The sequence below is a fragment of the Lissotriton helveticus genome, chromosome 7 (genome assembly GCF_964261635.1).
Source record: "Lissotriton helveticus chromosome 7, aLisHel1.1, whole genome shotgun sequence".
Taxonomy (NCBI): domain Eukaryota; kingdom Metazoa; phylum Chordata; class Amphibia; order Caudata; family Salamandridae; genus Lissotriton; species Lissotriton helveticus.
The window spans coordinates 1,556,372,467-1,556,397,597 of NC_136068.1; the positions used below are offsets into that span (position 1 = coordinate 1,556,372,467).

Below are 25,131 nucleotides of genomic sequence, written 5' to 3' on the forward strand. Positions count from 1 at the left end.
CTGATAAAAAAATCAATTTGTGAAAAAAGGAATGTAGATCTTCTCCTTGATTCTTATCAGTTGAAACAACCTTAACCCTATGTTTTATGGTCCCTACCGCATGGTATACGTAGATTTTGGTTTCTTCTACGCTACGATTTAATACCTCTTAATCGATTGTTATCTAAATGGAATGGTTCATCTCCTCTGTGCAATTTATGTAAAGTGAATATTCAGGACTGTATGCATGTGTTACTGATCTGCCCTGCGCTTCGTAAATTGCGCTTCAGATGGTTAAAAACTATCTGTCTTCGTCTGGACATTGTCACATTGAATGGCTTCTTCTCTGCACTTTATTGTCCTCCCAATGAAATGTTCTGCTTTCATATTTTTAATTTTTTTTAAAGGCTTCCTAGTTATTTATTAATATGTTCCGGGAGATGTTTTGACGTTCCGACTTTGTGTAGTTTTTGTTTACATGTCAGTATTGTATTTATCCTAGGTTTATCAAACGGTATATGTTTTGTGCTTGCTTTTCTCTTCCTTTTTGTAAATGTATTTGCTGTGTGTTGAAGTTTGTACACTTTTATGTGGCCCTCTTTTGAGAGCCAAAAACATAATAAACATAATAAATAATAAAATAAAATAATAATAAATATTGTGTTATGTATTGCTAAGCACTGTATTTACATCTTGTATGATCTGTGCTGAAGTTAAAACTCCAATATATATTGTTTAAAAAAAGAAAGAAAGAAGGGAAGGTATTGGGTCGCTATCTTAAGATGTTAATTTGTAATTAAATTAAGGAAGCACTTTGTTTTTTGAAGGGTACCTAGGATAAATGCGATTTAGACTTACAGCTTAAGTTCAAACTAAGGGTTAAGATTGTGCTTAGAAATGTACCTGGGTAATTTATAGGGAGAATTCCTGATGGTTAATTGTGGATCTGTGCAGGTATTCTTCTTTTTCATCCTTTTCCAAGTATTAGTATACATGTGGTTGTATTATAAGAAACAATCTGATGTTGAAGAAAGGCTTAACTTGTAATGTTTCTTGCAATTCCTCTTTATGTTTATGGATGTGTGGATATTTGTGAATTGATTTACCTTGCGATGATACACATGCTACTAGGTGCCTTGGAGTTACATTACACATATGATGGTGACATTCAAGGCATATTTGTAATGTGTTTGGTGCTTGTGTTATGCTGTCTTCTAAGAGGACTGTTGAGCTAACGTTTTGCCTTCTTACCTGTACTCATATAGGGACTAAAGTGGAGGGGAGATGGTTTTCCTTGTATTGAAGCATTGCGGCCCATAGTTGAGGTAGCATTGTTCTTGTTTTGAAAAAGTAATATTGTGCCACCAGCAGGGGACTTTGGTCTGGTATTGGGAGAGTGCACTTTCTCTTTTTGGGTCTCAAACACTGGTGATAAAATTAAAACAAGCATTTACAATGCTATAGGTCTCGCATTAGGAAAGTTTGAGCTATTGGTCTTGTAAATGACAATTTTTTTATTTATGTGTTGGTTTTGTAAATAGCTAAATTAATAGCTTTGTCATTTACAATGCCAATCGTTATAACTTTCGCAAATGTGACACCTATAGCATTTGTAATGCAACATGTTTTGTATTTACGTGACTTAGATGTATTGATATTACAAATAACATTGGCTTTTAATTTTTTTACATAATTAATACTTAAATAAAAGTGATTGTAATTTATAATGGCAATAGCTTAAACTTTTGTAAATAACTTGTGTGAAGATTATGTTCAGTGTATTTTATTGTGACGAAAATCCAAGAACATAAGTGAAATATTAACATATTTTTGTGACATTTGTAATAAAGCTTGAAACATTCAGAGAACATATTAGAACCAGTTGTTGGGGGGCGTGGCTTGCTCGCCGCTTTGAGATGGCGGGTTGCGCTTGAGCTCTAAGGCGAACAGGGTCCGTCAGAGTTTTTCAGCGGTTTCCAGATGCCCCTTCTTCGTGGAACGCCTCTCCCAGGTGTATGAAGTCGCCGTGTGCAGTTTGAGTTCGTTTTCCTCTCTCCTCGAGCTGCTGCTCTCTGTATTTTATCGATTTTCAGTGACGCTCGGTATTTTTCACGAGTGGCCGCCATCTTGAATTCCTTTGATGACGGAGATCGGAATTTCTCCTCAGAGGGCTGCGCTACTGTTACACACTTGCCAGGTATGCATTGGGCTTTCACTGCTTTTGTGATGTGCTTCAGCTGCTCAGTGCTACATTACCTCTAGGCTTCTGAGTTATGCAAGTGTTCTACTAATATATGCAGGAGCATATTATAGATGTGTTGAGTTTCCTCTTTTTTCCCATGTAAGTCCGCCATTACATATTGCTCTGCTTTGCTTGCTGAGAGTGCGCTCTGTTATTTTTGCTCAGTTATATATTCGCATTTCGTGTGAGCACCTCCTAATCCCTCTGGACTTTTGCTGGCCTCACTTACCTGAAGTGGTTTTATTTTTTCTCTTCTGTGACTGTGTGCTCTATGGCTGCAAATATGGGCTTGTCACCCAATGCAAAAGACGCAAAGGACTCCAAAACCTCTCTTAAGAGACTCAAACAAGTATCTCCTACACCTGAGTCTTCTCAAAAGGACACCCACTCCACTCTGGAGACTATTCTGACGCGTCTGAATGATGTTCATGACATTGCGCAGTCTACCAAGACTAACACAGATTTGCTGCAAGTGGAGGTGTCAGCCATCAGAAATGACCTTAAAGCTCTCTCCCTTCGTGTTTCAGCCACGGAAACACGTATTAGTGGTGCAGAAGATAATATGCAAAAGCAATCTAGACCTCTTTGCCAATTAGAGCGCTCTATGGCGGCATTGCGGAGGGATCTCACTGAGCAAGAGGATCGTAACCGCAGATCCAGCCTGCGCATTTTTGGCCTTCCTGAAGAAGTTGAGAAAGACGCTCTTTCTATGATTGATTTTTTTATACCAATGGATTCCTTCTACGTTGCAAATTTCTTTCCAAAAAGACTTTGAGCTGGAACGGGCACATCGTGTCCCCACCTTTCGTTCTAAATCTGCCACGCAACCAAGAGCGATAATTTTTAAGCCACTGCGTCACCAACATACGGAACAAATTTTGGCTCATATGCGGAAGGTTAAAACTGTTTCCTGGAATGGCCATCGCATTTCAATTTCTCAGGACTTTGCCAAAGACACGGTGTTCAGGAGGAAAGGTTTTCCTAATCTCCGGAAACGTCTCTCTGAGATGAATATCCCCTTTTCCTTTTCTGGTCCTTCAAAATTCCGCATTACCTTCAGAGGTCGTTCCAGAATCTTCGATGAACCTGCTGATTTGGCTTCTTTTTTGGACAATCAAATGGAGCTGCAGATGGAACTTCAAATGGGAGCTTCGCTTGCTCCTGGCTCCTCTGGCACCTGAGATGGTTCCTTTTCTCTGCAATGAGTTTTCTCTTTTCCAGATCTATTAAGTTTATCTTTTTTAGATCTGCGTAGTGGTTTTCTTGTCCACTGTTGTTGGTGTTCTTTTGCTACTTTTTGTGTGCAATTGTCAGCTAAGTTGTACGGTGTGTTTTCTTCTTTTCCTTCTCTGCTCTCTTTTTGTATCTCTATGATGTAGTCTATCATTATCTTCGGTCTATCTTCTTTTTGTTTCTTCTCACCTCTTTGTGGTATTGCTTGTTTCTAGGTTGCTCTTAATCCTGATTGGTCGTTTAGTGCTTACCTTGATCTTTGCTTGATCTTTGTCGTGTCATGTTTTGGTTCTTCTATTATCTCATTTTATGGCTTCTTTTATTGCCTTCTCTTTTGTGTGTCAGGCTTGGTCTTATTTCCCTCTTTTGTTCTTCTTTTTCCTTTACCTCTAATTAATGTCACTTTTATTGGCGTGCGTTCTACGTGGTCCTTTCGCCTGACGCTTCCCTCATGTTGTTTGGTCTTTAGTGTCTACATCATTCATTATTAACTGTATTGTTTTATAGCTTGGTTATATAACTGGTTTCATTGATGCTTCTTAACTACACCTATATATCTAGTATTACATTCTACTTATTGTATAACTAATTTATATATTTATTTCATGATGAATTCACTGTTTGGTTGTTTACCTATTATTATCAATTGCCTATCTCTACTAGGTCTAAGCTATTCTATTTATATTGCACTTTATAGTCTCCTATTTTCCTACTTTCTATTAATATATATTTGGCATGTTCCTGCATTTTCATATCAAATTTTATAACAAGTTCTCTATATTTAAGGACAGTTAATTTATTGCTTATCTTTCGTTTTTCCATATTCATCTTCATTATATTATGGTTCCTTGTATTTCTCTAGCATGGTGCTTTATTAATTGTTATATTGACCACCTTTTCTGGTGCCTTTCTTTATTGTGTCTCATTTCCTTTCTTTATACTGCACCCTATGGTCTTCTTGAGAAGGATGTTTTCTCCTACTTATTCTTTCCTGTTATTTATGATGATTGTTTCACCATCGTTCTATATACTCTTCGTTTACTTTTATGATGTTTTTGGTGTTTTCTTTCTTTATAATAAGATATATATATAACTAAGATTTGCTATTGCATTTATTCTATTAGTTGTCTCTCTCTCTCTTCTACCTATTCCACTCTTTTTTGGTTACTTTATATGCTACCTGTGTATTAACTTGGTATATGAGTATTGACTTTATAGATTTACGTGCTGAATTGTTTTTGTAATACTCTAATGGTATTAGTTCATATTTCAGATGTTCCTTTCTCCTAATTAAGTACAATCAGTTATGTACTGTATTAAGGTTGTTGGTATCGATTGTAATTATTCCTCGTGACGGTCCCCTTGCTCGCCTTCCCACGTTCCCCCTAGTATGAATTTGGTCTTTTTCAGACCTCCCCTGCTGGTTCTTCTCTCTCTTCTTTTTTCTTCTCTCTTGTCTCTTTTCTTTTTTCGGATTTCCCCCATGGATTCTCCCACTTCGACGTTCATGTTTGATGTTTGGATGCTTGTATTCGTGCTGGTTGTTTTTTATTTTTCATCTATGGATTATGTTATCTTTTTCTATTTCTGTCCATGCCGGGTTTGAATGTGTTGTCCCTTAATGTTAAGGGTTTAAATCATCCCGTGAAAAGGTCAAAGATCTTAGATTATTGCAAATCTCTCTCTTCAGATCTAGTCCTTTTTCAGGAAACAAAGGTCTCTACCAGAGAGGCGCTATTCCTGAAGAAGGAATGGGTTTCAGATGTTGTCTGTTCCGATGCTTGTGGCAAAAGAAATGGAGTCATTACTTTAATTTCAAAAAATTCAGGTCTATCCATAGTATCTTCTGATCACGATACTGAGGGTCGTTGGCTATTAACTAAGTTGTCTGATGGTAATGCTGATCTTTATGTTATGAACATTTACGCCCCTAACAAGGATGATCCGTCCTTTTGGAAAACGGTTACCAAAAAACTAAATGACACACCTCATTCTGGGAATCTTATTGTTGGTGGGGATTTTAATTTACCAATGGATCCCATTCTAGATAGGAATTCAGCTTTTCAATTTCGCCCTCCAAAATCCCATAAACAAATGCTTAACATGTGTTCCATAACTCCTCTTCAGGATGTATGGCGTCTTCACAACCCCACTGGTAGTGCTTTTTCCTTCTTTTCTTCACTGCATTCTACCTTTTCTCGTATTGATTATTTATTGGTTCACTCCTCTCTTGTTTAGTCTTCCTCCTCTCCGCTTATTCATCCTATTCTGATTTCTGATCATGCCGTGGTTACTTTTACATTGTTGTCCTTTGCTCCTAAATCAAGAGCTCGCTCCTGGAGATTGAATACAGAAATTTTGCATGATAATGCCCAGATTGATGAGTTCTCTAGTGCAATCGACACCTTTTCCCTTGAGAATGAAGGCTCAGTTTCTTCCCCAATTGTCCTCTGGGATTCGTTTAAATGTACTTTCCGTGGCCAGGTTATTAAATGTATGTCAAAAAGGAATGCTGCTATTAAAAAAGAACTTGCAGATCTGGCAACTGAAATAAAAAAGCTGGAATCTACCTTTAGGCATTCTAAGGATAAATCTTGCCTACAGTCAATCAAGCAATTAAAGTACACATATAATACTATAGTTACCAAAAGAGCCCATATTGGGGTTCAGGCTCAGAAATCCAAAAGGCTATTGTTAAAAAATCGAGCTGGGAAGATTCTCGCGGCTACATTAAAATTTCAGGATTCTTCCTTTAAGTCTTCTCAAATTTCTTCTATTAATGATCACCTTGGCTCTAAAAAATTTCAGACTGGGGAAATTCTTGAAGTCTTTCGTGATTTCTACAATAATTTATATACCCCTTCTAATCAGGCCTCTTTTGAGCAGTGTCAGGACTTCTTGAAATCTGTCCCGGTGCAGTCGGTATCCGTAGAAGATAGCAATTTTTTAAATGGTCCGATTACTCCTGACGAAATTATTGCCGCAATTAAAGCCACTCGTTCTGGGAAAGCTCCAGGGCCTGATGGCTACCCTATTCTGTTTTATAAAACTTTTCTTCCTGTGATTGTTCCCAAGCTTCAATCTGTCTTTGATGCTTTTATTAAGGATGGGTCTGTTTCTGGCACGGCGGCTGATGCTACCATTGTAGTGATTCCAAAAGAGGGAAAGGATCATTCAGATCCAAAAAACTTCCGTCTTATTTCCCTTCTTAACATGGAGGCTAAGATTTTTGCTAAAATCTTAGCCAAGAGATTAGAATCCTTCATTCCTAAACTGGTACATCCCTCTCAAACGGGTTTCGTAAAGGGCCGTCTTGCGCGTGATAATATACGTACTTTTTGCCATATTCTCGGATCAGCTAAACGTTCTCATCTCCCAGCCGCGGCCTTAGCTCTTGATGCTGAAAAAGCCTTTGACAAGGTTTTTTGGCCTTTTCTTCGTGCTGTCTTGTGTGCACATAATCTTGGTGACTCCTTTATTAATATGGTCATGTTCCTATACTCTCAACCTAGAGCTAACATAAGAGTTAACGGTGCTACGTCGTCCTTTTTTAATCTTCGCCAGGGCACCCGACAGGGTTGTCCTTTATCTCCACTTTTGTTTTTATTGTCCATTGACCCTCTCCTCAGACTGATTGAGCTGCACCCAGACATTAAAGGTTTTTCTTTTGGTCCTCATCGTATTAAAACTGCTGCGTACGCGGATGATGTCCTTATTTTCTCAGATGATGTTGCCTTGGCTATCCCTGCTATCTCGGATACGATTTCCCTTTTTTCGAAGGTTTCAGGGTACACCTTAAATAAGGATAAGACTGAGATGTTCCCCTTGAATGCCTACTGTTTTTCTACGCATATGGGCTCTGCTGGTTTCAAATGGCAGTCTAAGCAATTAAAATACTTGGGTATCTATTTTTGCTCTACCTTATCGGCTACAATTGCCTATAATGAAACCCAGACTATTCTTAAAGTACGGCGTCTTTTGGACACGTGGTCTCCGAAACACATTTCCTGGTGGGGTCGCATTCAGACCCTCAAAATGATGATTACACCTATTATTAATTTTGTATCCTCTATGCTCCCGGTAAAGTTCTCTGATTCATTCTTTCATGAAATTGATGTTCTGACTTCTAAATTTTTATGGAATGATAAACGGGCTAGAATTGCCTATAAATTCTTGCGGAAGCCTTATGATATGGGAGGATGCAATCTTCCTGATTGGGAAAAATTCCAAACTGCCTCTTTGGCATCTCAAGGTGCTCTATGGTTCTCTTTTCCCCCACTTCATGTTCCTTCCTGGCTGCTAATAGAACAGGAATTGGCTTCTCCATTACCGACTGCTTCCTTTTGCACTGCATCTACCTTATCCATCCTGTTCTCCCGCTCTATTATTTTAGATACTCTTGCTGCGGTCCGGAGGGTAGATAAGAAAGTGGTGATTCCAATTCACAAATCTAGGTGGTCGTCTATTTGGCGGAATTCTAAAATTAAAATTAATATTGATCCTTCTCTGATATCTTATTGGGCTGCTAAGGGGATCTCGCTTGTTAAACATTTTTATGGTTCTAATAGTGAGCCACTACCTTTTTCCTCCTTAGCTCAACAACATTCTTTAACTAATTTGGATTTTTATACTTTTCTCAAAATCAAAGTAGCACTTGCTAAGGGGCGTCTTCATCCTACTTCTCCTACGATTACTCTTTCAAATATGGGCTAAATCTGGTCATGTAGCCTCTAAAATCTATAAATTTCTATCAACTGTTTCATTACCTACTCATACGGTTGCTCAACAAAAATGGTTGCACCATTTTGAACATGGTGTTACTGATCATATTTCTTCAGACACTTGGCAGCTGATTGGTAAACTTTCTCTTCGCAATAAAATCGCCCCATCGTTAATGCAATCTAAATTTTTCTCTGTCAACCTTCTTCATTGGACTCCTGTTCGTTTACATTCGCTCAATGTCAAAGACGATGACCTATGTTGGAGCTGCGGTTTATTGGCAGGTGACTTTCCGCATATGTTTTTTGAATGCTCCCTCCTCCAACCCTTTTGGGACCTCATTCACAAACACCTCATGCTCATCTTTGGTATTAGGTTCCCACTCTCTTTCCCATTAATTTTATTAGGTCCATTAGCTGCCCCAGTCCCTCTCCCCTTGGAACCCATGGAATTACAGCTGTTGGATCTCCTATTGACTATTGCAGTGAAAGTAATTCTTATGGAATGGAAATCTTTTTCCTCTGTTTCTTATCATACTTGGTGGGCTTGGGTTTCCTTTTTACGAAGTGCTCATACCTCCGGTCGATCATGCTCACCTTTCTCCTTCTATTGCTAGTGGGGTTTGGAATGCTCTGGATAACTATATGGAGTTGTCATCAAAGGGGTTAGTTGACCAATATCCCTTCGATTTGTCTGGTTGAATGGCGTCTTGTTTGTCGGGTTAGTTCGTGGGAAATCCTTCTCTCTTTCTTTCTTCTCCTCCTTCTCTGTCTTCTATCCTTTTTTCCATTCTTTCCCTCTTTTTCTCTTTCTTTCTTCTTTCCTCTTTCCTTTCCTCTCTTCCCCTGATTATACCAGCTGATAGTGATACTCTTGGTTGTGGACTCTGCCTAAGCTACTTAATTTATCTTAATTGATTCATTTTTCTGTTTTTGGCAGACTATTTCTATCTATGGATGTATTTGCTACGACTCATTTTTGAATTTCAGCTTCTGATTGCTTTTTATCTGTTATCAATTGTATCACTTTTACTTATAATCTGTATCCTCATTTGCTTCTTTATAACAATAAAATTCTTTTGAAATGAGAAAAAAAAGAACCAGTTGTTGTTGAATGGTTGCACGGAGTGATGCTGTGATGGCCCTGAGTGATGCTGTGGTGGCGCATAATGATGCTGTGATGGCCCTGAGTGATGCTGTGGTGGTGCTGAGTGATGCTGTGGTGGTGCTGAGTGATGCTGTGGTGGTGCTGAGTGATGCTGTGGTGGTGCTGAGTGATGCTGTGGTGGTGCTGAGTGATGCTGTGGTGGTGCTGAGTGATGCTGTGGTGGTGCTGAGTGATGCTGTGGTGGTGCTGAGTGATGCTGTGGTGGTGCTGAGTGATGCTGTGGTGGTGCTGCGTGATGCTGTGGTGGTGCTGAGTGATGCTGTGGTGGTGCTGAGTGATGCTGTGGTGGTGCTGAGTGATGCTGTGGTGGTGCTGAGTGATGCTGTGGTGGGGCTGAGTGATGCTGTGGTGGGGCTGAGTGATGCTGTGGTGGGGCTGTGATATGCTGGGGTGGGGCTGAGTGATGCTGGGGTGGGGCTGAGTGATGCTGGGGTGGGGCTGAGTGATGCTGGGGTGGGGCTGAGTGATGCTGGGGTGGGGCTGAGTGATGCTGGGGTGGCGCTGAGTGATGCTGTGGTGGTGCTGAGTGATGCTGTGGTGGTGCTGAGTGATGCTGTGGTGGTGCTGAGTGATGCTGTGGTGGTGCTGAGTGATGCTGTGGTGGTGCTGAGTGATGCTGTGGTGGCGCTGAGTGGTGCTGTGGTGGCGCTGAGTGGTGCTGTGGTGGTGCTGTGGTGGCGCTGAGTGGCGCTGTGGCGGTGCTGAGTGGCGCTGTGGCGGTGCTGAGTGGCGGTGCTGAGTGGTGCTGGGGTGGTGCTGAGTGATGCTGTGGTGGTGCTGAGTGATAATGTGGTGGTGCTGAGTTATGCTGTGGCGGTGCTGAGTGGCGCTGTGGCGGTGCTGAGTGGCGCTGTGGCGGTGCTGAGTGGCGCTGTGGCGGTGCTGAGTGATGCTGTGGTGGCGCTGAGTGGTGCTGCGGTGGCGCTGTGGTGGCGCTGAGTGGTGCTGTGGTGGCGCTGAGTGGTGCTGTGGTGGCGCTGAGTGGTGCTGTGGTGGCGCTGAGTGGTGCTGTGGTGGCGCTGAGTGGTGCTGTGGTGGCGCTGAGTGGTGCTGTGGTGGCGCTGAGTGGTGCTGTGGTGGCGCTGAGTGGTGCTGTGGTGGCGCTGAGTGGTGCTGTGGTGGCGCTGAGTGGTGCTGTGGTGGCGCTGAGTGGTGCTGTGGTGGCGCTGAGTGATGCTGTGGTGGCGCTGAGTGATGCTGTGGCGGCGCTGAGTGATGCTGTGGCGGCGCTGAGTGATGCTGTGGCGGTGCTGAGTGATGCGGCGGTGCTGAGTGATGCTGTGGCGGTGCTGAGTGATGCTGTGGCGGTGCTGAGGTGGTGCTGTGGCGGTGCTGAGGTGGTGCTGAGTGATGCTGTGGTGGTGCTGAGTGTTGCTGTGGTGGTGCTGAGTGATAATGTAGAAGAAATAAACAGCATGCGACCTGATGCAAAATAGCACGGTCTGAGTGGCGTATCAACACAAAAGGAAAGATATAGAAATACATATTTTGAGGGTCAGCTTCGTTAGAGATAACCGCTTTGATTGAGTACTTTCCTTCTGAGTTCCGTACAATGTGCATTGCATGTGAATTTTCCCAATCAAAAGTGCATATTAAAGGTAAATGCAAACAGAGCAATGGCTAAAAGTTAAACTCCCGCTGCTGCCATCAGAGCCTAACCTTTTTGACATCGAAACTGGGCCAACTCAGCCGTTAGTCCTTCCGAGGTCAATTAACTGACCAACATCCTCTTTTACAGCTCACGCAAAAACGGTGGAATCAGGCTTCATAGAAAAAAAAAGTTATTAATTTTCGTAAGCGTGGCCAATCAGTAACGAAATAATGTTTGCAATAGGGACATCTGTACATAAAGCATCTATATTACACACAATCGATGTCTCTTTAGTATTGGATAATACACAGACGCTGATTTCGCCAGTTGCAGTATGGATTTTTCCATGAATTATTTTTTTCTTCTCATGTTTTTTACAAATTACTACATCCGATCACAAGCGCATAATTATGAACGCTGCACTTTCTAGACAGATTCTTGCGGATATTTAGTGCTGCGTCGTGAAGCACACGGCTGCCGCGCTGGTGAATTGTAGTGATTTACGCTGGGACCTGGAAATGAAATCACCTTCCTCCACGTGAAAAAAGCCGACGTTCCGATTCCGGCCTTAAATATGAAACGGATGAAAATAACTTCGGAGGCTCAAGTTTTGAATCTGTGTATTGTGAGGGCGCGTACATTTTAAGTGTGACGTGCCTAGTCCTTTTTCAACGTACAGAGGGGATTTAATCTCCCCGTGCCTGAATGTGTAATGTAAATAATACGGTGCTCACGTAAAGGTAAAGCGCTCCAATACCTTTGGGTCGAGTTCGCGCTACATAAAATATGCAACAAAAAAGAAAGGTGAGGCGGGGCACCTGATGTACGAGGAGGGCGTGAATCGAGCTTTATTGGCACTTTGAGTAGGTGGGGAGACAATGAAGCCACGCACAGTGGTCGTGTCGAAAAGTTTGGGAGGCGCAGCCTAAAGAAAATGAGGTGTGCCCGAAAGTTGGGGGCGTGTCGGACAGCGGAGAAGCAGGAGTAGTTTGGAAGTGTTGCATGCAGTCCGCGCGCATGCGCCTTAGGTGCTCAGATCGCAGCGGGTGCTGAAAGGCTGCGCACCATGGCACCTTTGCTGAAGCTTGGCACCCTGGTCCTCCTCGGTTTATGGTGTTTGTGCAGCAGGGTGTCCCAGGCGGCGGCTGCGAGCCCCCGCAAGGGCGCAGCGGAGCAGTGCGGGCCGAAGGTAAGCCGGGCGCGCTGGCACCTGATGGCATGTCTGTCCTGCACCAGCTGGGGAAGTCCGCTGGCCCGGGCATGCCTTCCTTGGATCACCTGGGGAAGTCCACAGGTCGCGGCTATGCATAGCGCTTTGTTAGAAGGGGGGTTTTGGGAGCTCTGTACCCCGGCTGTGCAGAGAACACCCGGACTGTGGGACACGCAGAAAGAGCCCGGTAAGTGGAAGGGGGGGGGGTGTTCGTGCGTGTGTCTGTGTGTGTTCGAGTGTGTCCATCTGGAGAACAACAACGACCGCAACACCAGCACCCTGCTCGACAACCTCGCCAATCTTGGACTCAAGCAGCTGGTGTCCACCCCCACCCACCTCGCCGGACACACACTCGACGCCGTCTTCTCATCCAGCAAAGACGTCACCTTCAGCCACGCCACAGAACTCCACTGGACGGACCACAGCTGCGTCCACTTCACCTTCAAGAGAACGACGACCCACCACCACCAGCAACAGGCCGCCCGCAGAAGCTGGAACAAGATCACAGCAGACCAGCTCGCCACCTCCCTGAGCCAGCACCCTCCTGCCAGCTCAGCGAACCCCAGCCAGGCCGCCGACAACCTCACGAAGTGGATCAGCATCTGCGCGGACGAGCTCGCCCCGCTGAGGACCCCGCCCAGCAGACCCGGCAGCAAGAAAGCCCCATGGTTCACCGACGAACTCAAGAGCTCCAAGAAGAACTGCCGAGCCCTCGAGAAAGTCTGGAGAAGGGAACCTACACCGGACAACAGGACCACCCTCAAACTGGCCACTCGGAAGCACCACCAGCTGATCCGCGCCGCCAAGAAAACTGCATTCAAGGTCCGGCTGGACAACAACGCGCACAACAGCAAGGAACTCTTCAACATCGTGAAAGAGCTATCCAACCCCAGCGCAGGAACCAACGACATCACCCCATCGCAAGACCTCTGCGACTCCCTCGCTTCTTACTTCCACAACAAGATCGCGGACATACACAACAGCTTCAACAAACAACCAACGCACACCATGACCGAACAACCTCCCCCCACCACCACCCTCCACGCCTGGACCCCGATCAGCACCGAAGACACCATCCGCACGATGAACTCCATCCACTCCGGATCACCGACCGACCCCTGCCCTCACCACGTCTTCAACAAGGCCGACGCCGTCATCGCACCCCACCTGCGAGACATCATCAACACATCCTTCGACACCGCCACCTTCCCTGAGAGCTGGAAGCACGCCGAACTCAGCGCTCTACTCAAGAAACCAACAGCGGACCCCACCGAACTCAAGAACTACCGCCCCATCTCGCTCCTCCCGTTCCCAGCCAAAGTCATCGAGAAGACCGTCAACAAGCAGCTGGCCGCCTTCCTCGAGACGAATGGATCCCTCGACCCCTCACAGTCCGGCTTCCGAGCCAATCACAGCACCGAGACCGCCCTCATCGCCGCCACCGATGACATCCGAGCCCTGATGGACAACGGAGAAACAGCGGCCCTCATCCTCCTAGACCTCTCCGCGGCATTCGACACGGTCTGCCACCGCACCCTAGTACAGCGCCTCAGCAACGTCGGAATCCAGGACAAGGCGCTGGAATGGATCATCTCCTTCCTCGACGGAAGAACACAGAGAGTCCGCCTACCACCGTACAAGTCAGAGGCCTCCGAAGTCATCTGCGGCGTCCCTCAAGGATCTTCTCTGAGCCCCACCCTCTTCAACGTCTACATGAGCCCCCTCGCGGCCATCGCACGCCAACACAACCTCAGCATAATCTCCTACGCCGACGACACCCAGCTGATCCTCTCCCTGACCAACGACCCCGCCACCGCCAGAGCCAACCTACACGAAGGGATGAAAGAGGTAGCCGAGTGGATGACGACCAGCCGCCTAAAACTGAACTCGGACAAGACGGAGGTCCTCATCCTGGGCTCTTCACCCTCCGCCTGGGACGACTCCTGGTGGCCTCCCGCCCTGGGCACCGCACCCAAACCGACAGACCATGCACGCAACCTGGGCTTCATCCTGGACTCCTCCCTCTCCATGACCAGGCAAGTCAACAACGTCTCCTCGGCGTGCTTCAACATCCTACGCATGCTACGGAAGATCTTCTGGTGGATCCCCACCGAGACCAGGAAGACCGTCACCCAGGCCCTCGTCACTAGCCGACTGGACTACGGCAACGCCCTCTACGCCGGTACCACCGCCAAGCTCCAGAAGAGACTCCAGCGGATCCAGAACGCCTCAGCCAGACTCATCCTCGACATCCCACGACACAGCTACATCTCCGGACATCTGAGAGACCTTCACTGGCTCCCCGTCAACAAGAGAATCACCTTCCGCCTCCTCACCCACGCACACAAAGCCCTACACGACCAAGGCCCGAGCTACCTCAACAGCCGGATCAACTTCTACGCTCCCAAACGCCACCTCCGTTCAGCCAACCACGCCCTCGCCGCCGTCCCCCGCATCCGAAGAGCAACTACAGGAGGAAGGTCCTTCTCCTACCTGGCCGCCAAGACCTGGAACTCCCTCCCGACCGACCTGCGCCTAACCCAAGACCACCTCTCCTTCAGGAAGAAGCTGAAGACCTGGCTGTTCGAGCAGTAGCGGCACCCCCCCCTCCCCTAAGCGCCTTGAGACCCTACGGGTATGTAGCGCGCTCTATAAGTGTCATTGATTGATTGATTGATTGCGTGTGTCTGTCTGTGTGCGCGTGCGTCTGTTTAAGGGGGGGTGCGTGTGTGTATGCAGTGTGTGTGTGCCTTTGTATGCGTGTGGCTGTGTATGTGCGCATGCGTGAGTGTGGCTGTGTGAGTGTGTTTGCGCATGGGAATGAGGCACGAGAGGGGCACGGCGCCGTGCGCGCCCACGAGGTGAAATCTGCGCTCGTGCCCCTCTCGTGTCTACATTCCCAAATACGGCTGACAATAGGTCTTTCGCTGACGCTCGACCTAACGAGTTTAAAACACTTGTGTGTGATATTACAAAATCATGTTTGAGCTTTTTGCTGTTGAGCGGTGCTTGTCAATCACAGTAGTCTCTATTACCAAGGTTGTGAGATAGGCTCATTTATGTACATGACCTGTTTATGAAATTATCTTAGTGGGGTACACGCTCTCTAACCCCTTTGAGGAATCATGTCTGTAAACGACTGCTTTAGGTGATTGTTTGGCATAATACGCCTGGCATGCCATTAAAAAAGAGATCTTTCACGATGTTATCATCAACATACTGCTAAAGATCTCTTATTTGAGCTTGTACTCTAGTCTTAGAAGGAAACTAACAAATTGTTCTTTAGGTTAAGATATACAATTTGCATGTTTGCGGGCCAGAGGGCTATGGTTCACCAACCTCAAACTATTTGAAATCAGTGGCCGAAGACCAGTCTCTGTATACAGCTTCAGCCTTCAGATTTATTATTTTAGTTACTCAGCACACAACAGCCAGCTTTAAGGCCTATGAAAACTCTGCAATGAAATGTAATTCAGATGCTAAACTGTATCGAAAAGTGAGACTGCAATAGTGAGTGAACTTTCATTTTCCCCATGTTCACATAGTTAGATTGAACACATTGTGTACCATTGATTGAGTTACACTGCTTAAAATCTGGGTATACTTGATACTAAATAATCTTTAAAATGGCTGACTGCAGTTGCCAATCCTGTTACTTCTTTCAAATTGAAGAAATGGAGCTTTCATCTCTGTGGCATGTGAAACAGCCCTAACTCCAAAGTTTTTACTTTGTATAAAATTTACCATGCATTTTTTACATCGTAAAGACTATTGGCACGCAAGTCTTTACAACACAAGACTTTACCACGCATTTGAACAGTAGGTGGCAGTGTTTCGCAATGTGACACTCTTTATAATTTTTTTAAAGGGGGTTTGGACATATTCCCCTTTAAAATATAAAAAATTAAAATGGTGCTAAACCTGTAACGACAAATGTAATAAAAAATGTATTAAGAATTAATGTCTAATTTTTTGGGCTAAGCATATCCGCAGCGCGCATGTGCTAATTGCTCTGTGAGGCATTCTGTATTACAGTATGCCCTGGAAGCCCCACCCACTCTCCGCCCATATTTGTCGTAGACTTGTGTCATTGTCCTTCGTAAATGCATGCTTCTGGTTCGTAAATAGAGTTGTTAGTCCCTCCTTGGTACCGCCTTGTCTGCATTTGTTACTTGCCATAATGACTGGACCTTTTACTGGTGGTGTTACAAGGTCTGTTTTATAAGTTGGTGAGCACTATTTTCTTTAATGCTCTTCTGTTCCACCCATGACAGCGCAGCATCTGCCCGGTTTTATATTATTACTTTATTTACCTTACAGCACGGTCCGCTTCAACTACAGCAGCAATGCTTATTTATTTAATTTACAGCGTGATCGCTTTCAAATGGCCATGAGCCTTTGGTCTCCTATATAAAGTACCGCCTAGCTCCTGCTCACACACCACTGCACCCACGTCCTCCCACCCAGCGGTCATTTGTGTTGTAAAGCTCCTGCTACCTCTCCTCAGCTCAGCAGGCGTTACTTAATCTGTCTGGTAAGGGTGACTTGCCAGTGGCTAGCATCGCAACCTGAAAACTGCAGGCTGCATTCATATCTCTGCAGTAAGCACACAAACCTCTTAAGCTATCCCAACCTGTTAGGACATTAACCAACTCATGCGTCTGCGTTTTCGCCCTCCCTCCAGGCACTACCAGCTATGACACGCTACCTTTGTGGCTGGGTGAACGCCGTGTAATGCGTCAACGGGGGTGGAAGGGACTGCGGGTCGGTGCTTTGGAAGGCGGGGCTGTGCATCGAGGAAGTGATGCCTTTTACTTATGTTTTGGTTTTTAAACCTAAATAAAAGGCATTGTCATTTACAATGCCAATAGCTTAAACTCGCGTAAATGCGTGACCTATTGCATTGCAAATGCTTGTTAACACTAGGTGGCAGTGTTAGACTGTGGCAGTATTTTTCAGTAACCGGAAGCATGTAAAAGTATGCGTGATAGTGGAATGCGTGGTGAATGTGTTCCACATGTGCGTGAATATGATTGCGCGGTAGTGGTATGTGTTATAAAGTCAGCAACGTAAAAACGTTAGCAGTGAAGGAAGGTGTGCGTGGTAATGTCATACAACCTGTGGCGTAGGCAATCATGGTGCTAGTTAAAAATACTGGAGCATGACTTGCCAACTATTGCACCATTGTAGTGCATTTGTAGAGCTCATAAGTTGATCCAGCCCCATCATGGCTGGCAGGTTCTCCCTTTCTTGCCAAGAGGTGTGTGAGTTTGCATCAGGTGCTTAGCCCTGCATTCAATTCCGGAATCTGGGCAGGAGCTGCAGGTCCGGTTTAGGGTGCAGCAGCTGTTGCATTTTCTGAACTGGTACTGAAAATGGAAGAGCAAGTTTGAGGATCTTTGAATATTTGATTTACACTTGTAAAGAGGCTGTGTGTATATGTACTGCTGAATAGGAGCAGCATTTAAGCAAGATTAGGTCCATGCATTTTTTGTGCAATGCTAGCATGTCAATTTCAAGTACATTTTAGTAGTCACGTTGACCTCAGAATAAAAGTTTGTGAATGCCTGATTTGCACCCATTTGCCAGATTTCTTTGAAACCAACTCCCAAAAAGACAATACATCAAAGGATTTAGTGCACTAATTGGTTCATAATAGCAGGGAGAAAGTGTTGATTTATAGAATTTGGGCTTAGAAGAAGACTTTCTGTCAGTGAGCTTGGTAATTAATTGTGTTGTTGTGATACATAATTGCATGGCAGCCCTTCTTTTGTGTTGTAAGTGTGCAGATAACAGACCTGATGTAGCACATGCATGTTTTCCATTATAGGAATGATGAGGCACTGCAGTATTGGAATAGATGTAATACAGGAATGAAATTGTTGATGAGAGCAGGCAGGGTCGAGGCAGAATCAGCACCAACAAAAGAGCTCTAAAATATGATCATGGCTTACTGCAAGAGCTCTGATCCAGAGACCTTATTAAATGCAGAAGATTCAGGTTTGGAATATGGTTATCGCTGGGTGGTGCAAAGGCCTCAAGCTAGTAGTAATTCGGTTACTATTCGATTCAGTTACTTCCTATTATGAACGTTTGGCTGTGTAAAGAGCTCAGAAGAAGTGTAAAATGTAGTATTGCAATTGAGACCATTGTCAACACAAGATGGACCATAGCAAAAAACAAGCATTTGCAATGTAATAGGTCTCGCATTTGCAAGAATTTAAGCTTATGGCATTGTAAATGACATGCCTTTTATTTACCCGTTTTGAAAATCAACACATAAATAAAAGGCATTGTCATTTACAATCTCAATAGCTGAAACCCTTGCAAATGTGAGACCTATTTCATTGCAATTGCTTGTTCTTAATGGGACATGCGCAACAGATGCTTGATGTACATGTAAAAAAGAGAGTAAATACTTTATACCAGAGGTCTTCAATCTTTCTGATGCCGAGACCCCCCTGTCAAAAACATTTAGGCGTAAGAACCCCCTCCTGATGAAAATTACTAGAACTTGAGCCTCCTCATTACTGGTAACTATTGACAACCATAAACAGCTCCAATTCCCACAGCAAATCATTTATACATTGGGGAAATGAATTAAACCGTGTTTAGCCAACCAAAGGTCAGTGGTTGGGGGCGTGGCTAAAAACAAAGGACCTCACTTATGAGACACTGGCTTAAGGCAGCGCCGCAAGTCTTTTTGCAGCGCTGCCCTACGCCAATGTGAAAGGGCAGGAATGCACCTTAGTTTTTAGGGCTCGCCTGCTGATGCGCTTCAGCGCATAGCTGGCGAAGCTCTATAGGGGCTTATCCAGTGTTTATCCACTGGCGATTCCACTGGCGATTCCTTCAAGTGCATGTGCTTTTTAGGTCATTGCGCTTGCGCAAGCCCTAAAAAGCGCGTGCACAATGCCACCAGCCGCCTGCCTGCCTGCCTCGCATTACCACATCAAAGGCAGCCCTCCGAGCGCATTTCTCACCCCCTAATTATTCACGGCCGGCCGGCAGGCACATCAAAGGCTGCTGCTGCCGTGACTCGCATTTCTCCTCCCTCCTCCCCTATCACTGCCCAGGCCGGCCGTACTTTCTCTTTACAAGGGCGCCCATTCCTGAATCACTTGAAATCTCTCCACATTATTTGCATTTTGTTAATTAAAAAAATTAACTTCAACACAGCGTTGCACATTTTTCTCGACTTCGGAAGGATGAGTCCCAATCTCATTTGTACAAAGTGTTGTAATGGGATTATTGGAGAGTTAGAGAAACGTGCTCACAAGTTACATTTTTATGCAAATCATCTGAGTAAATAAACAATAGCATGGTGCCGTTTGCGTCCTTGACTTGATCTGGTTTTTATTTTTATTTTGCTATTATTCTCACAAAGGCTAAGAAGGTCTGCCTACTTTAGTATTAAGTGCTATACGTCGCATAAGCAACAGCTAACCATTCACTCACCCACGCAACGCCACTCACCCATGCAACGCCACTCACCCACGCAACGCCACTCACCCACGCAACGCCACTCACCCACGCAACGCCACTCACCCACGCAACACCACTCACACACGCAACGCCACTCACACACGCAACGCCACTCACACACGCAACGCCACTCACACACGCAACGCCACACACGCAACGCCACACACACACGCAACGCCACACACACACGCAACGCCACACACACATGCAACGCCACACACACATGCAACGCCACTCACACATGCAACGCCACTCACACATGCAACGCCACTCACACATGCAACGCCACTCACACACGCAACGCCACTCACACACGCAACGCCACTCAACCACGCAACGCCACTCACCCACGCAACGCCACTCAGCCACGCAACGCCACTCAGCCACGCAACGCCACTCAGCCACGCAACGCCACTCAGCCACGCAACGCCACTCAGCCACGCAACGCCACTCAGCCACGCAACGCCACTCAGCCACGCAACGCCACACACACACGCAACGCCACACACACACGCAACGCCACACACACACGCAACGCCACACACACACGCAACGCCACACACACACGCAACGCCACACACACATGCAACGCCACTCACACATGCAACGCCACTCACACATGCAACGCCACTCACACATGCAACGCCACTCACACATGCAACGCCACTCAACCACGCAACGCCACTCACCCACGCAACGCCACTCACCCACGCAACGCCACTCACCCACGCAACGCCACTCACCCACGCAACGCCACACACACACGCAACGCCACACACACACGCAACGCCACACACACACGCAACGCCACACACACACGCAACGCCACTCACACACGCAACGCCACTCACACACGCAACGCCACTCACACACGCAACGCCACTCACACACGCAACGCCACTCACCCACGCAACGCCACTCACCCACGCAACGCCACTCACCCACGCAACGCCACTCACCCACGCAACGCCACTCACCCACGCAACGCCACTCACCCACGCAACGCCACTCACCCACGCAACGCCACACACACACGCAACGCCACACACACGCAACGCCACACACACACGCAACGCCACACACACACGCAACGCCACACACACACACGCAACGCCACACACACACGCAACGCCACACACACACGCAACGCCACCCACACACGCAACGCCACCCACACACGCAACGCCACTCACACACGCAACGCCACTCACACACGCAACGCCACTCACACACGCAACGCCACTCACCCACGCAACGCCACTCACCCACGCAACGCCACTCACCCACGCAACGCCACTCACCCACGCAACGCCACTCACCCACGCAACGCCACTCACCCACGTAACGCCACTCACCCACGCAACGCCACTCACCCACGCAACGCCACACACACACGCAACGCCACACACACACGCAACGCCACACACACACGCAACGCCACTCACCCACGCAACGCCACTCACCCACGCAACGCCACTCACCCACGCAACGCCACTCAGCCACGCAACGCCACTCAGCCACGCAACGCCACTCAGCCACGCAACGCCGCTCAGCCACGCAACGCCGCTCAGCCACGCAACGCCGCTCAGCCACGCAACGCCGCTCAGCCACGCAACGCCGCTCAGCCACGCAACGCCGCTCAGCCACGCAACGCCGCTCAGCCACGCAACGCCGCTCACCCACGCAACGCCACTCACCCACGCAACGCCACTCATCCACGCAACGCCACTCATCTATATGCAAAACGAAAAATGTCAAACTCTTCTATTGCGAGACCTATTGCATTTTCAATGCTTGTTTAAATTTCCCCCTATGTTGGGACACAAATTTCTGCCTAGCGCCAACCTAGGCCGGAGGGTTTTTGTGCAGAAAGGGACACCTTCCTCCACACAAATAATCATGAGAGGGGTTTTCCTCTTTCTGTGTGTGCTGCAGAATGGGAAAAACCGAGGAGAAATTAAAACATTTCCCCTCGTTACGTCTATTGTGGCGAGGCGAAAGGCTGGGCACTGCCCCAGGTCTTACATGGTTTTATAAATCTGGGGCAGCGTCAAAATCCATGGGCGTTGTGTGTGAACAGTTCAACACCCACTACAACACCTATGGAATGCCTACTTGACATAGAGTAAGGCAACGCAGCTACTTGCACTGTTTTGTCTTACTCCATATCTATGAGGCCATGCAAAGCCACGCAGGGGGTCTTAGCCTCGTCTCATAGATATGATTTAGATGCTTGTGCCGCTGAAGCTCAAAACAGTGACGCTTCAGTGGCGTAAGCCTCTCATAAATCAGCCCTAAAATATTTTGTTCATTTTTAGGTCTTTCACCATCCGGTAGCTACATATAAAATAATGGGTAGCTTAAATGAAAAATACATTTAAAAAGTTGTTACCCTGTGGGAATTGCACTGTACAGTACATTATATAACCTCTATTATTCAGTGCACTGCATAGGTCTGTGTGTAACCAGAGAGCCACAGAATTAAAATTGGTTAGTGCAGTGGAAAATAGTGGAAAATAGTGAATTGTGTTTTTTTAGTGCCGCCTGTGACAGAAAGCACTCTGAATGTGTCATTATTTTATACTTGCTTCCAAAATGTAGATTAGTGTAACATCAGTCTGTAAGTTGTGCATTTTTTTTGCATAACTGTATCTTCAGGGCTTCTAATCGCTGTGTAAATACAGTTATCGTTTAAAGCACATACTTCACAGCCCAGTTGCTAACCACTACACAAAAAAACACATCTTTGCTATCACAATGCTTGAAGAGATTCGAGCAATTAAAGCCAGAACCACTCCCAAGCATCCTTTACATTTGCAGATTAACTCCTAGAGTACATTTACACTTAATTCTGGCAAGCAGGAACCCTGGCATGAAGGTTTAGTTTAAGGATTGTTTTACCTGTCTGCTGGGCCTCTTAGTATTACAGCACATGACACTCAATTAACGTAAGCGAAAGCATTTTAACGAGCGCAGTTGTGTTTGTCCAAAAGGAAGAGCACGTTTTAAATTCCAGGCAGAAGTTAGGCCTGAAAATGCGCGACCCCTTCCCAGGACTCCAGGCCCCCCCCCTGGGGGTCGCGCCCCACAGATTGAAGACCTCTGCTTTATACAGTTTGTTTAATTTCTCCACTAGATGGCAATGTTCGCTCTAGGTAAAGATAGAACTATTTATGAAGGTGAATGAGTTGTGGCTGATAAAAAAACCATTGGTTTTTTAAAGTAGTTTTACTAGAACTCTTAAGCCACTGTAAAACATCTTTACACCTGCTCTTTTGTAATCAACAGCACCTGCCGACCTATAAAAGAGAGTGCATTTTTTCCCGTTTTGATTCACCCCACGTTGTAATCCTTAACGCTCCCCTTTTGCTGAGTTTTACATATTTTTAGCTGTGTGCTCCTGTCAGCTTTCCTTTAGACACAGGGCTGCGTTTAAAACTAGTTGGTCGAGCTGCACACAAGACAGCGGCTGCCATGATTTAATGCAACCACCCCCCCACCCCCAAAACATCAATTCGGGCGAGCTGCGTGGCCCTTCCCACCAGTGATCCCATTATGAAAGTGGAAGTACGCATAGCGTGCTGAAATTACAAAAAAGCCCTCCTCCCCGTTGCTAAAGCTGGCTTTCCACCAGTGTTCTTTATATCAATTAAACAAAGAGTTCTCCCGAAGGCCAAGCTATACAGTAAGTACATAGGTAAAAGGTCCAGTCCTGATGGGAGGTTACAACAGAAGACAGGGAGGTACTAAAGAGGGACCAATCAAGCTATTAACAAATCAGAAGTCAATATTTACAAAGGACAGTCACAGCAGCCAATTGAAAAGATGGGAGGAGTGTGGACGGAGCTTCAAGTCCATTCCTGAATAAAGCATGCTTTGAAGAGCAGCGCATGTGCTACCCAGGCTCGACCTAAAAATGGACGAGGCAGCACAGATAGGATTGAAGTACTACGCCACAGCCTTAGCATAAGCTTCTGACTCGCAATAATGAGGCATGCATTACAATACCACACCTATTAAACCTTTGTGAATGTGTCAGGCTGAAATTAAAATAACTGGTCGTTAGCATATTGCAGTTCTATAGAACTATGGTGGGAAAAATGGAAGATTTGGATCTAGAATGGCAATAGATGGAGACTGCATCTGTAAGTATTTTGGGTTGAGTTGAGTCCAAGGTCGGGCCAAAAGTGAGTGCTTGGATTGGTTTGATGAGAGTTGCTAGAGCAGGGGTCTCCAACCTTTTCAGTAATACATGCTACTTATGTTCAAGGAAAATTATCCCATGCTACTAATAATATTACTCCAATACACATAAAAGGGTTATATTAGTGGCCACCCTATGCAAGATTACCAGATGTGATCACCACAGTTCAGGATTACCGACAGTAATTTAGAAAAACCTTTTTAATTTTGAAAGCCTCTACAAGGGTGATACATGACGGACACAGCCAGTGCCCCTGGCACCAAGGTAATAGCAATAGAATAATAAACCTCCCAATGCTGCATAATTTATTATTCAAGTATCAGCTTTAAATACAGTAGGATTATATAGGAATTATGGATTTTGAAAATACACACATTTTCATGTTGAATACTCACTTTTCAGTTTTGGGTTACATATATTAATTCAACCGAGCAAAAAGCTTCTAGTTTACTAGGCTGGACTTCACACAGGAGAGCTACTCACAGGTAGCTGGAGAGCTACCAGTAGCTCACGAGCTATTCGTTGGAAAAGCCTGGCCTAGAGCAAGCAGAGTAGAAAGAAGGAGCTGAAAATTTCCATGCTGCCTCTAGCTTTATGTTATGGATTAGAATGGATTTGAAAGGTAGTGTCTATGAGAATGCAATTAGACAGCCATACTTTGTATCTTTTGTACTCACCTCTTCAGAGCTTCTCAAATTGTTTCTGCTAAATTGCTTTTGTTTGCTCCTTATTAGTTTTCTGGTGAAAACAGCATGATCCTGGACTTCAGGATACTATGGGTTCAACTCGACTGACAGCCCAAGAACTGTGTGAAAATGATGATCTCGCCACTAGTCTGGTGCTCGACCCATACCTGGGATTCAGGACCCACAAGATGAACATCAGGTGAGGAAATGAATGAATCACGCAGAGTGATTGCTGACTATATAGAACTTTAAATTTAGGATAGATAATACAAATGTGTAAGAGAGAGCATAATGATTAATTTTGTAGTAACACAGAGATCGTTGTTCTAGACCACCCTGCCAGCAAAGACCTAGTCAGGGTGATGGCTCGAATTGGAAAACCCTTTGCTGTGTAATCATTTGACAACCTACTGAGCAATATTTGAGTGAGCTATGTTTCAGATAGCAACCAATCTCATGTGACATTACAAGGATAGTTAGTGGAGCCCCATATCCCCTTTCTTTAAAGAACTACACACTTAAAAACACTAGAACCAGATGGATATATTTGAAATATTTATTTAAAACCAAAATCCTAGTCTAGTGCACACAATATTTGTGTAACCACAATTAAGA

The 25,131-nt window shown here is 45.6% G+C and overlaps 1 protein-coding gene across 2 annotated transcripts in view; it reads left to right on the top strand.

The window, feature by feature from the left end:
- KMT5C (lysine methyltransferase 5C) overlaps positions 1-25,131 on the top strand; it is a 180,759-nt gene that overhangs the window by 11,861 nt on the left and 143,767 nt on the right. For both annotated transcript variants that reach the window (XM_078655051.1, XM_078655050.1), the window contains exon 2: positions 24,565-24,715. In XM_078655051.1, the coding sequence (XP_078511177.1) occupies positions 24,606-24,715 (110 nt within the window). In that variant the 5' untranslated portion in view covers positions 24,565-24,605. The remainder of the gene's footprint in view (positions 1-24,564; positions 24,716-25,131) is intronic.